General features: G+C 35.9%; 3 protein-coding genes and 1 long non-coding RNA gene across 5 annotated transcripts in view; 2 read left to right on the forward strand and 2 right to left on the reverse strand.

The window, feature by feature from the left end:
• LOC107725995 (SH3 and multiple ankyrin repeat domains protein 3-like) overlaps nucleotides 1-2,533 on the forward strand; it is a 26,218-nt gene extending 23,685 nt beyond the window's left edge. Inside the window, exon 24 of the mRNA XM_016535447.1 lies at nucleotides 544-2,533. Coding sequence (XP_016390933.1) covers nucleotides 544-1,111 — 568 coding nt within the window. The 3' untranslated portion in view covers nucleotides 1,112-2,533. The remainder of the gene's footprint in view (nucleotides 1-543) is intronic.
• The window catches only part of LOC107726002 (uncharacterized), an 18,023-nt gene extending 5,934 nt beyond the window's left edge, over nucleotides 1-12,089 (reverse strand). The window contains exon 1 of the long non-coding RNA XR_001638203.1: nucleotides 11,385-12,089. This is a non-coding gene — a long non-coding RNA (uncharacterized LOC107726002). The remainder of the gene's footprint in view (nucleotides 1-11,384) is intronic.
• LOC107725998 (thymidine phosphorylase-like) lies at nucleotides 4,333-11,391 on the forward strand. 2 transcript variants are annotated; one of them, XM_016535449.1, is made up of 10 exons: nucleotides 4,333-4,412; nucleotides 5,926-6,097; nucleotides 6,198-6,394; nucleotides 6,605-6,703; nucleotides 7,836-7,965; nucleotides 8,044-8,162; nucleotides 9,287-9,449; nucleotides 9,580-9,807; nucleotides 10,019-10,159; nucleotides 11,056-11,391. In XM_016535449.1, the coding sequence occupies exons 2-10, from the start codon at nucleotides 5,962-5,964 to the stop codon at nucleotides 11,208-11,210; spliced, it is 1,368 nt and encodes a 455-aa protein (XP_016390935.1). In that variant the 5' UTR covers nucleotides 4,333-4,412; nucleotides 5,926-5,961; the 3' UTR covers nucleotides 11,211-11,391. The 2 variants fall into 2 exon arrangements, with proteins under 2 accessions (XP_016390935.1, XP_016390936.1); XM_016535450.1 differs by having other exon boundaries at nucleotides 4,336-4,412; nucleotides 5,903-6,097.
• A 305-nt stretch (nucleotides 12,090-12,394) lies between the features above and the next one.
• LOC107726001 (U6 snRNA-associated Sm-like protein LSm8) lies at nucleotides 12,395-13,756 on the reverse strand. Its single transcript, XM_016535455.1, has 4 exons — nucleotides 13,558-13,756; nucleotides 12,979-13,019; nucleotides 12,765-12,892; nucleotides 12,395-12,677 (listed from the first exon to the last, which is right to left on the reverse strand). Exons 1-4 carry the CDS (start codon nucleotides 13,586-13,588, stop codon nucleotides 12,587-12,589), a joined length of 291 nt encoding a protein of 96 aa, XP_016390941.1. The 5' UTR covers nucleotides 13,589-13,756; the 3' UTR covers nucleotides 12,395-12,586.
• Between the last annotated feature and the right edge of the window lie 14 nt (nucleotides 13,757-13,770).

A 13,770-nucleotide genomic window follows, 5' to 3' on the forward strand; every position in this document is an offset into this window, starting at 1 on the left:
TTGTATTAAAGGCTTATGGTAGTTCATTATGCAGTAACTGAGGCATTTCAGCTTCTGTCTGTCTTTGCGCAACGAAACTGGAATTTTCAGTGTACCGCTGAGGGACAATCAAATTGCTTTTTCATAAAAAGTAAATGAAACAAATGTTGAATCTACATTTAGTTTGTATTGCTGCATTGATTGTGGTAAGTTTATTGCAGCAAATTTCGGATGTTTACAAAATGAATACTGATTGCATGCTGTGGTGGAAATACTGTGAAATGCTAATGCACCATTTTTATACCCATTCTGAGGACTCCAGTTTTATATTAACTGCTCTAACTAATTTTATTGCATTAAGTTTTCTGCATGCTCTGCACTATTTAAACCCCAATGCTTACAGCATTGGATCCACTTTCCTTTTCTCTCACATTAGCATCCCAGTAGTTTCCTAAAAGTACTGTAGTTAAAACTCTACCTTTGTTTTCTTTTTTGCTTCCGCTACATCTTCCTCTTTCATATTTTTCCTTTAATTGTCTTTTATGTTTTCACTCTCTCTCTTAGACTCTTTAGTAGTTTAGGGGAGCTTCACACCATCTCTCAGCGGAGTTACGGCACCACCTTCACAATCCGTCCTGGCATTCGATACCCAGTGACCCGTAGGACTCCAAGCCCTGGAGCCACACCAGAACGAAGTGAACCGCTGGGGCCTGTCCGTACATTCGGCCCTCATCACCATCATCACACAATCCTCAAGTCTTCTAGTCTAAGTTTGCCCCAGGAGCCCAAGGAGGTGCGTTTCGTCATGAGGAGCGCCAGCGCTCGAGCCCGCAGCCGTTCTCCATCCCCCTCTCCATGCGCCTCCCCCTGTCCTTCACCGGTACTGGGAGCCCCTCTCCTGGCCCTGCGGCCATTCAGACAGCGCCCCCTAGCACTGTGGAGTAAGTATGATGTGGGAGAGTGGCTAGAGAGTGTGGGACTAGGAGAACATCGTGCCCGTTTTTTGGAGCACGAGATTGAAGGCGCCCACCTTCCTGCACTGACCAAGGACGATCTGGCAGAATTAGGGGTGACGCGGGTGGGACACCGAATGAACATTGAACGTGCACTGAAGCAGCTGCTGGAGAGTTGAGGAGAGCCAAAATGCAGGATATAGTCCCATCACAAAATAAATTTTTACTATTAAAATTTCAAGTTATTCCGAAGTCTAACACCATAGTTTCCAACCCACATTTTTTTTAGCATTGCTCAGCCCTTATATAATATAGATTTTACCCAAGCACCAACGATTTAACTCCCACAAAACCCACCATGTTTCTTCACTAGTTTGCCACCTACTAAGAGTAAAAATAACATGCTGTACAGGAGTGTGGACCTACTGCGCAATATCTACTATTTACAGCTACAGGTCTAAGAAAATCAAACTGGCCATGTTTTTAACTGGGTCTTCTGCACAATAACAAATGATATAGCCAGCAAGCAGCCATTTCCTTCACGTGCCATGTTTTACAATCAAATGATGATGAAGGTGTGGCAAACATACAGACTGCTCTCACATTATCAGAGGAAGTCTGAGAATATCTTCACCATCTGGATTTGTGTGCATTTCCTGCTTCCAGGAGAGAGACTTCTGAATTTTAGAAAGCAGTGTCAACTTGAGTGCAAAGGGAAAGGAAAGAGCAGAAACCTCTCCTGTAAACAATGCCAATGCTTCCAAGTGCCCGGAATTTACAGTATGTTCACCGACCATCTTGCAACTCAATAGTAGACAGCCATGTTAATGGTGATTATAAGATGCGTTGCAGTAACTGGACTTGGCATGTGAATGCAACATGTCCAAGTAAGAAAGGATCTGACAATCTGCCCTAAACCAGGAGAATAAAACTTCTCCCAATACAATACAAGTGTGGCCTTGAGGTAATACTGCCGCCATCTAAAATTTGTTAAAGATAGATATTTTCAGTCACTACATTCAATTTTATATGTATATGATATATATGGAGTTATATATTCAAAAAAGAAGAATGTATGAGAATAAGGTGAGATATACTTGTCTTATGCCCTGTGAGATTGTGTCATATTTGGTCTTACTTTATATTTGTTATTTTATTTGTCAACTATCAACCAATACCCTAACATGAACGTAGTTACTCTTTTTTCCCCATGGTATAACTTGTGATTTGTGAGTTATAAACACATAATCTTTGGACTAGTTCATGGTCCGTTATTTAAGAATTTCATAATTACGGACGGACCTTTTTTGTCTATTATGAATAAATCATCATTAAGACTGTATGTAGAATAACTGTTTCGTTTAACCAGAGGATTTGAAATGCTATGGGTTGTAGGAATTTATTTGTTACCTTTTGTAAATGATAACTCCGCATCAGTCGATCATTTCATGCTGATCAGTTTGTGAATTCAAGACGTAACAATGTTTCTTTGCCATGATTTGGTTATGTATTGTGCAATTACTCATTTGGGATTTAATTCCCATCAAGTCTTTCATTTTAGAACAATATGAGCAAAATATGCTACCTAAGGGCTTTTAACATAAATTAAATTGTTATTAAACATGTTTTAATGCAGACTGCTAAACTGGTGAATTTGTCTGATCCCCAGTTATAGGCAAGTCTACAACTTAAAGTAATAACGTGACACATTGGCAAAAACAAAGCTAGTGTTTATGGGCCTTAAAAAGCAGTGTGTCCCTGACCATAATGACCTGGGAACATTTTCTGTTCCCAGTAAAAGTGTGAAATTTTCTTCTAGTACAACCAAATTACTAAAAGTAATCTGAGCATATCTACTGTGAATATAGTTATTTTTCTCATTTCTCATTTTAAGATCCCCAAGATTGTCATATAATCAAGCAAATGTTGAGATTATATTGTGTCAAAAAATTATCTGGTAACTAGCTTGACTGGTTTGTTGTGTTTGGTAAACTGGAACAGTAGGTGTTGCTGTGGTTTACACATTTAACTAGCAGTTGAACTCTGCCAACTGAGGAGAAAAATCCTCACACTTGCCACTCCTCCGGTTGGTCAATTTGCACAAAGATGTGGGTGCTACTGTTTATAAGCCATCTGCATAAAATATTACTGTACTTCCCTCATCTGTCCCTGTCCTTCTCCCTCTCTTCCGATCCGCACTCATTTACACTCTCAAACACAATTATGTAGTTAATTACTGGTGTACGAGAAGAGTGTGGCAGCCATGTTCTTTTAGTTTACCACTTTTAGGAGCCCTTTCTTCTGTTGTTGACTTTTTGTTTTGTATTCTTTGTTGGATGAAGTGATTTGAGGATCAAGCTTTTGGACATGTTTGCTTTAAAATGAGAAAATGTACACAAAAATATAATTTGACATCTGTTATTAAAGATCATCTCTCAGGCTGTGGGGATTAATCAAAGAATACATCATCTTTCTGTGGAGAAAAAGAAGGGGGTTGGGTTTATTACTCTATATACATTTTAAGATTTGTGTGTGTGTGCCTGTGAACAAAAATGAACGTATAAAAGTCGAGAATTTGGTTGTTAAAAGGACAGAGGTCCAATTTCTACAAATTAATTAAACACTTGCTTTCTAAAGTACCAACCAAGAGATAAAAGAAAATGGCAGATTCTAATAAAATGCCCACTGAGACAGCCAAGGTTAAAACATTAGCAATGTATAAATAATTGAAAAACCAAAGTAAATATAAATTTTTTTTAGAACTACATGGAAAAATGTCAAGTAGTCTATTAATATTCAGTGATAATTCAGGTTGCATGTCTTAACTGATTAAATGCTTTATTAGCTACAGAGATTATCTTTCATGATCTACATAAAACATACGTGTTTTCCAATGATAGACGTTATGGGAGATGTCAACACTAACTTGAAATCTTTTCAAAATTTCAAAATGTATTGTGGGCTATTTACTCACAAGTTACATATTGTTGAACCTGGCAATTATTATAAAACATGTTTCTCATGAGAGCACATCAACATTTTAAGCTTAAAACATTACATCATAACATATAGTTGATGGTATGTTTTTATGATGTTCACTTGTCTAAAAACACATGATCCAGATTTACAATTATGATATTGAAATTTATGTTTAGAGGACAAACGATAATATAATGGCGTTGTTTTCATTCATAGAAGTTTTCAAGAAGTGTTAAAAATCATTTGTATTACGTAAGATATATGTAATTATCAAACAAAAGGACTACTGGAATTCGTTGGCAGTCGATGCTGTAATTTCATGTTATAGCCTCGGGTTTCAACAGATGTACTGTCTGCCAGTGGCGGTTTATTGACAGTACATTCACGTTCATAACAGAGTCAGATTGAGAGGAGGCTGGTTAATGTGTCACTGGCATATGCTCTGAAAGAGTGCAGTGATTCGGACGGTCCACCGCTATTTACTCTGCAGTGTAAGACAAGGTAAGTGTTTGCTTTTACATTTGTTCATGTTTATCTGTGCAACCAGTCAGATGTTGGGTTTGAATATCAAGTAGACTTAAATGCTAATTTTAGACAAAGAGAATAACATTTGTTAGGCCTACATTTTTTCGGTTATCTCTGTGTAAACAGAATTTAAAACAAAATCGTGAATGTTAGAAGAAACACTGCTGTCTAACGGGAGTTTTGGTGATGCCCATCACTTTCACTTTCAGTACTGAATTAGCTTTTTTCTTCTTTTTTTGGGGCAATGTTCTGTTTGCAGTGATTGTAGATCATTTATTTCTTACAACTGAAGTGGACGGTGATTGGCCGAGAGGCCAACACCTCTAATCTCACATACATTTATTTCTGTAAATACAGGTTATAGTAGCCTATTTCCATTAATATATCTATTGTTTTATCATTTAAAAACCTCACTAGCATCCTTATGAAATGCTTTTAATAGTGTTTTTGCGCTTCTTTCTCCACAATAAATGCTAGGCCTACTTAGTTTGTTAAAATAAACAGTCTAAACTGTTCAGCTGCAGATGTCTCTTGCATACTACTAACAATTATAGCCTGTGAATTATTACATTCATCAATGTAAGCTACAGTGAAAGGTTCAATGGCTATTTAATAGGTAAAACTTTGCAATAAGGTTATATTTAACATTAACACATTGTAGAAAAAAAAAGATTAAGTGTACATTTTACAATAACATATTTCAGTCTTTCTACTTCAAAATGTCATGTTTTATTGAATGTGTTATTTGCAGATTCTTTGTAATTATTTGTGAAATTTACTAGGCTTTTCTGAGTGAAAATGGTTTCTACACCAATATTTTTTCAGTTAACTAACAATGAACAACACTTGTAAAACATTTATTATTCTTAATGTTTCAATATGTACTAATACATTATTAAAATAAAAAATAGTATCTGTTAATGAACCTGAACTAACACTGACAATGAACAGTTGTAGTTGCATTTTTATTAACTAACGTTAACGTTACTGTAAATGTATTGCTCATTGTTCATTAATGTTCGTTAATAGATTAACTGCCATTAAGTAATTAGACCTTATTGTAAAGTTTTACCAATTATTAAACTATAAAATATTACAATAAAAATTAAAGTTTAACAGGTAACAAAAAAAGTACAAAATTAGGTCTGTATGCTATGTAAATGGATAACTTCAATAAACGGCAAGATTTTTTTTGAGCTGGACAGATGTCATCATGTAATTAAATCAACTTTAGCACAATCGGGGAAAAATCTAACCCTTGCCGTAACATTTCCTCTGGACAAAGTTCCTGTTTTATGCCTCACACAGCTGTTGACTGAAGACAACATTATGCTAATTTAAATGGATAACTTCAATAAACGGCAAGATTTTTTTTGAGCTGGACAGATGTCATCATGTAATTAAATCAACTTTAGCACAATCGGGGAAAAATCTAACCCTTGCCGTAACATTTCCTCTGGACAAAGTTCCTGTTTTATGCCTCACACAGCTGTTGACTGAAGACAACACATAATCCGATGTAAAGATGTCATCTAAAGACAACACTATTAGTTTCCCTGAGCTTATAAAGCTGAAACGAGACGGTGGCCAACTCAGCAGAGTAGAAATAAGCACTTTTGTACAAGGAGTCACATCAGGAGCCATCCAGAAGAGTCAAATAGGTAAGAGCATAATCACATAAACTCAGTTTACAGTTTAGACACAAGCTAAGAAAATGTTTGGGTGGAATTTTTTAAAAATAATTGTGCTGCACCTGCACAGGTGCTATGCTAATGGCCATATGGCAGAAGGGCATGACTGATGAAGAAACCCTGGCAATGACAAGAGAGATGATGAACTCTGGAGAGACGTTTAAATGGCCGAAGGAATGGCTTGTGGTAGACAAACACTCAACCGGTGGAGTCGGAGACAAAGTCAGCCTTCCACTTGCTCCTGCTCTGGCTGCATGTGGCTGTAAGGTATAGGAAATGCCCTGTACTATTTTAAACTGTAGAACTCAGAAGTCGAAATGTTAAGATTCTGAAATTTTTATGATGTAAAATGAATTAGAATTTTGGCGATTCTGCACTATTTCTTGGGCACAATTACATTTTCCACTGCCAACCACTCTGAATTTATTTTAAAATGAACGCAGCTGAGGTACTTTAGACATGTAGGGTTTTTTCTAGGTGCCCATGATAAGTGGAAGAGGACTGGCACATACAGGTGGCACCCTGGACAAGCTGGAGTCTATACCTGGGTTTAAAGTCAACCAGTCAGTTGAACAGGTAATGTGGGATTTTTTTAAACTTCAAATGATGCTCTAACTCAGGGCTGTCCAAACTCGGTCCTGGAGGGCCGGTGTCCTGCAGAGTTTAGCTCCAACTTGCCTCCACACCACTGACTGGAAGTCTCTGTTTAATTAGGGTTGGAGCTAAACTCTGCAGGACACCGGCCCTCCAGGACCGAGTTTGGACAGCCCTGCTCTAACTAGTTTGACTAGTCATTTTATTTAATTAAGTATTATCAGTTATTTATTATTATTATAAACTGAATTGAATTTAAGTTACAGTTAATGTGAGCTTATCCTGATTTTATTCCCCATTCTAACAGTTCTAGCAAAAAACAGTGAAACTCTTTGCAACACAATTTTAAAAGCCATTAGTGGTCATTAGTGGGAAATTTGTATATTTCTTAAACATCTCATGATGAATTGGTTTAGTTCCTTATTTTTATTTGAAAGTATAAAGTGCTGGTTTACAGGTTGCATAAATTTATAAAAAACGTGATGAGCAGAAGGATGTCAAGAACATAACATTTTATCAATAGCTATAAAAATATTTTAGATTTGACAGCAGCACAGAATCATCTGTTCAAGAGAACACTCATTTAAATGAGGAACTGACTAATGCATACTGACATCATAAAATCCTGCTAACCATATCTTCCATGGTCTGTTTTAGCATTTATAATCAATGTTGTTATTGAATATGAGCGTCATCAAATCAATTTTTACCGCTGACTGTAATCCTTATATAATGAAATCTATGTAAATGAATGTAGCCCATGTACTGATTCATCACAGCATGCCGTTTCTCCCAAACTAATGATTTAGTATACACAATATTTCATAACACACTTCTTACTGGGCAAAGTTAGAAGTCAGAACTCAGTAAAAGGTTATTACCATTGTACTATTACTACAGTAGCCTAATTTTGTAGTATATTACGCAAAATTTATATATTCATAAAATATCCAGATGCAGAGTGACATAAACCAGATATTTTTTATTAACATTTATGAACACAATTTATTAATTATTATTTAAAAAATAATTTTCATGACTCATTATGTGATTGAACTGCCAAATATTACTACATTAAAATATATTATGCATTTTTTATATTATATGTTTCTAGGTGAAGCAGATCCTAGAGGATGTGGGCTGTTGCATTGTGGGACAGACAGAGAGGCTAGTTCCAGCAGATCGTGTTCTCTACGCCATCAGAGACGCCACATCAACTGTTGATAGTCTTCCTCTTATCATCAGTAAGATTAACCTGAAAAACTTCTCATTGCAGTGTTAAGCCCACTTCTTATGATGATTGTTGTCCATGTTCTGCACAGGCTCCATCATCTCTAAGAAAGGAGCTGAAGGTCTGAGTGCTCTTGTGTTAGATGTGAAGTTTGGCAGAGCTGCTCTGTATAAAGATTTAAATAGCGCTCGGCGTCTTGCTCAGTCACTGGTAAGAGAGCTTTTAGCGTTTACACTATTATCACTACATTATCATCTATTATAATCATGCAACATATATTTTTTTTATTAGAAATTGCATCCAAAGTTCACTTGATTCGAAATATGCTGTTTATGTGTTCATCACGGTTACACAAAGGTCAGAACTGAAGAATTCATGAGTGTGAATTTAAACTGAACATAGGAATTTGAATAACAAATTGAATTGCAATTAAAATAATTTAAACACAGGTAATAGATTCTGGGAAATTAAGCTTATTTAAAGTTAATTTATCAATTACATTAAAATATATACACAAAATTCAATTTCTATATTTGGCATTGCAAATATATCTCCAGTATCCTTCTGTATAGTTCTTTCTGTCCATAGGGCCTATAAATCTTCTAATGACTTCAAGAGTTACACTTTTTTCTAAACTTTAAAGCAACGCTATAAACTATTTGCAAAAAAAAAAAAAAAAAAAATTTTCCCTTTGTGTAAATAGAATCCATTGCAATACCTAATTTGATGATGAGAAGTTTAAAACTTTGTGGAAAATCTTTTCATAACGGACAGATTTTATTCAGTTTTTATCAGCTTTAATGCACTTATCAAAATAACAAAAGCAGTCAAATGTCAAAAGTTGTAATGACAAAAATAAGTATTTAAAATCTATTGTTTAACTTAAAAGCTGCAAAGGAGTGGAAAAAGTAAAAAACAAAATTGCCAGTGTCTTCAGAATCATTCATACATGTGAAAATCGGCTGAGAATTGAAGTAGTTGTTCAAATTGTTGTTATTTGTGGTATTTTGTTGCATATATTTTGCATTTGTGGTGATTAAGGGATAATACAAGACTTCTCAATCTTACAAATGGTTGTCAAAAGCAAAAATGCTATTAAATGCACATGTTTTGTAAGAAAGTGACATTCTAGAACAAAATGGGTACTATTTTTGGAATCAGAATTAATAAGAAACAAGTATTTAATTTAGCAAATAGGGAAGTGGCAGTGTTATAATTCTGCATTCTGTTTGCATCCTTAAATCAAATTCTAACCCAATTCAGGATTTGAATTGGCATGTAAAAGTGATTCTCAATTTAATGGTTATACAATACTGGTGTCCATTTGCCAATAGGTCACTGCAGGCAACAAGTTGGGTGTGAAGACAGGGGCAGTGCTCAGCCGAATGGACGCTCCCATTGGCCAGAGTGTGGGAAATGCGGTTGAGGTGTGTGAAGCACTTGAGTGTCTTAAAGGACGAGGGTCAGATGATCTCAAGGAACTGGTCACAAATTTAGGTAAGGAGAAGGACCCACTTAAACATACTACTGTAAGATGCCACAACAGAACTTAATTGTGATGTCCTTCAAGACAAACTGGCCACAAATGTCTGCAGTAAGCAAGCATCAAAGTTTTCATTGTGTTTAGGTGGGTATCTACTGTGGATGTGTGGCCACTCCGGTACTCTAGAGAGTGGGAAAACTGAAATCGCTGTGAAACTGGAGAATGGAGAAGCCCTGAAAAAGTTTGAGGCGATGCTGGTGGCTCAGGGTGTGTCTGCAGATGATGCACATTCCCTGTGCTCGAACGAGACCGACTACTTTGAGCACATGAAGCGTGCAGCGCATCAGACAGAGCTCGAGGTGCTAGATGATGGTAATTATGTTCCATGTTCTCATTTGAAAATCAAATATGTTAATTATTTTACATAACACTTTCAGCACAGGCATGATTATAAACAGATCGCACAGAGCGCGCTATTAATATTCACTGTTATTCATCTACATGCAATCATCACGTCCATTATCTCAGCAGCAGCCATTGTGTGTGTGTGTGTGTGTGTATGTGTGAATTGTTTGATTGACAGGAGCCGTTTTGGACATTGACGGTTTGGCACTGGCTGAAGTGCTGCATAAACTAGGCGCAGGGCGTACTAAATCAGGAGAGGAAATCGATCATAGTGTGGGAGCAGAGATCTTGGTTGAGATGGGACAGCAGGTACAGAAAGGTTAGTCTCATTTATCTCAATATATGACTGTTTGGAATGAAAAATGTATATACTTCTTACTAAAAAAGTATACCGACTACTAAAAAATAGTATGTGAAAGTTTTCAATATGCAACACTAAACACTATGCAATAGCGATCGTATATAAAAGACACACTTCACCACAATGCATGTTTACCTCAGCAAATGGTTTCCAGTTATTTTAAAATGTAATTTAAAATAACTATTTACTTTTAATTTAATTTATAATCCAATTTTGTATAAAACATTTGGCAGTCCTATCAAACGATGAGTCAAGACTGATATTAATATCGCTTCTGGTTCATTCATCACAGTGGAAATGAGTGAAATTGCATTGTGGGATATATCATCCACCATAGTGTGCTGTAGTTGTAGACTAAATATTTCTGCAAAAAAAAAAGTTAAATCTGAAATATTCAACCATACTATGAGTATTAGATCATATTTCATAATAATATTACAAATTTTGTTTAAAAAAAAATCTTTTATCTTCCTCCGGTTCATTAATCACACTGGAAATAGGTTAAATTGCATCATCCACTATAGTATGCTACGCTGTATACTAAACATTTTCAAAAATGTGAAAATGTTAAATCTGATATACTCACTCATACTCATATTCATAGGTCATATTTAATGTCAAAATAAAAAATCAAATCATATTGCCAAATCAAAAATTGCATTGTGGGGATATATAACCCACCATTTCACAAATGTGGAGATATTAAATTTGCATGCTGTGCACAGTATACTTGGTGCCAAAATAGTATGAGTAGTGCTGTAGTAGTAGTTTTTAAAAAATAGCCGACCTTTATATCTCTGTATAGTATTTATCGAGACAAATCTGTATTTATACCCTACTGATTCAATTGGCAGGTCAATCATGGATCAGGATTCATCACAATTGCCCAAATCTGAATCCACACTATTCTGACCTGCAGAAAGCTTTGGTCATTGGCAGCCATGACAAATACGAGACAGTATCACGTGTGGCAGAATTCATCCACCCAGATAATCACAACATGTCATAAAAGCCTCATTTGAAACTTTTGTTTGTAACAAATATTTCAGTTTGAATGTACTGTTACCAAGAAACTGTTTTCTTTATATGAAGCACTAGGGAGTTTTTACAAGAAAAACCTGACAAAGACCCACACTGACATTTGAGCTCTGCATCTGGAAAATCTTTAAACATATTTGCTTACCAGTAGCTGGAACATTACTGTAGCTCAGGTCTGCTCAATCCCGTCCTGTAAAATTTAGTTGCAGCTGTAAACAAAATCCCCTAAACCAGATGATCAAGGCCGTCAGCTTGAACTTGAAATTGCAGCCAGGTGTGTTGGAGCAGGATTGAGCACACTAGAATAGCAGATGAAACGCTGCCACCACTCACTCGCAGAGGAACTGCAGCATTACGGACCACAAACCTCTGAAGAGCTCCAGAATCTCAGATAACAGGGTCAGCTCTCATTCTTCTTGTATAAAAAGCATCTACGATGATGCCTTCAGATATTCATAGATTTGTCAGAAGGTAAAAGGAATCTGATTCCACAATGTGAATTCAGTTTTGGTTTTTCAAAATGCCTTTAAAGCGTAACACTGGTGCTTAATTTATATTTTTCAATGAAGTCTTTCTGTGTTTATTTAATCAAACCAATTAATCAGTGTGATTATCTTTTTTAATAAATGGAGGTTGGAGAAGAGATGATCTTTGCTGCCACGTAGTGGTACAAATCATGTCCAGCATGGCAGCGATGGTGAACCCCTAATGTAATTTGCACATTTTCTACATCCTTAAAGTAAAAGCTTTTTTTTTTTTGCGATAAATTTCCAGAATGTCAGTAGCCAACATTTTCATTAATGTGATTTATTTTATTTTTTTGTAAAACGAAATCCATTAATTATAATTTTTTATATTATTGTAATGAAAGGTTTTTTGGGGGGGGAAATGCTTAACGGTCACAAAAAAATAATGGCCCTAAAATAGGTTTCATTTTCTTAATGCAATAATTTGTATTCCTGTTGACTTGTTGTGAAATATAACCTGGATATTTCTTTGAGAGATTCATCATATTTTACAGTTTATATTTATGACAGTCTTGCTTAAGTTTAAATTTTAACTAGGAATTGACCAGGAATCAGTTACTTACATCAGTCATCATCGCCTTGTTTTTTTTTTCCTCCATCAAAAATAAAAATAAATATTTAAATCAAATACTTTCCCATGTTTTTTTTATTTCAGCACACGTAAAAAAAAGGATATGCATTCAGTCTATTTTCTTCAAGATTAAAAAAGCAAATAATATTTCTGCTTTTCGATGCCTGAAGATGTCCTAGGGTAAGTCTTCAAAAGGGAGACGGGGAATTTCTTCTAAACGTGGATTTTTCTGTCCTGGATCGGGAGGCATCAGTGCGCCACAGAATTGAGCGGTTCTGCTCTTATGTTTCCAAGATCCAGCGCAGAATCTGTTTCTTCATCGATTTCCCCGATTACAGCCCTTAAACACATAAACATACAAGCCTTTAAAATCCAATAAAGTCTGCAGTTGCTTTAAACAACGTAAATAAGTAGCACAAATACATACACATTATCGCCTCTGACAATATACAGTCCCAGAACCACCTGCTCTACGCCCTGGGAAGAGCTGAACACCCGCTCATGGCTTTCATCCAGGATGAGATTGATCGTCTGATCGAAGCCCTTTAGCGTCCCCTAAATACAAAACAATAAAAGTCATAAGCAGGCTCCTTTATTAATGCACATAAACAATGTTACTAAAGGAGATGAGAAAGACTCACCACAATCATTCTGCCATCTGAAGTGATAATAGCAACCGTCCCTTGAATAATGTCAGTTAAGGAAATATCAAGCTCATAAAGACTTGCATAGACATAATCATATTCAATTAAATTTATGTATGTGTGTGTAATTAAATAAGTATATATTGGATATATAAAAAATAGAAATATGCATATCTCACTACACTATACACGCAGTTCAAGTCTCAATATATAATCAATGTATAAATTGTAGCACATGTATAATTAAAAGTATTATGCATGCATAATAATTCTATGTAACAGATATAATTAGACACTTTACATGCATGCATTTATATATAGTAAACATACCATACACACAATTCATCATGCATATTTACTGTATGTAGTACATATAAAATCTGATACATTACGTATACATACATGCATACTAAAACGCGATAGTGACTTCATCATGCTCATCATAACACGCTAAATCACTTGATAGCGCGCGCCACAAATCGCGCCCATTGAAACATAACCACTGTCATGAAAACAACACAACGCCACCAGCCAACGATCTACAACATCACCATCATCAAGAGCATCAAAGGATACGGTTAATGTAGCTCTCAAGAGCGGTAGACATCTCTGCTGGAGCGTGTTTATATCCACCGGTTCTTGAGCACAACTACTACGAAACACATTCGCTCAGCTGCGACCTGAACCGGAAATGAGAACGGAGAGACTCTAGTAGCCGATGACCTATCGCGGCAGTACTAGTCGAGTAGGAGCAATCGAACCTGTGGTACTGTATTTGTCCAGAAAGTG

The sequence above is a fragment of the Sinocyclocheilus rhinocerous genome, unplaced genomic scaffold (assembly GCF_001515625.1).
Source record: "Sinocyclocheilus rhinocerous isolate Xijiao unplaced genomic scaffold, SAMN03320098_v1.1 scaffold395, whole genome shotgun sequence".
Taxonomy (NCBI): Eukaryota; Metazoa; Chordata; class Actinopteri; order Cypriniformes; family Cyprinidae; genus Sinocyclocheilus; species Sinocyclocheilus rhinocerous.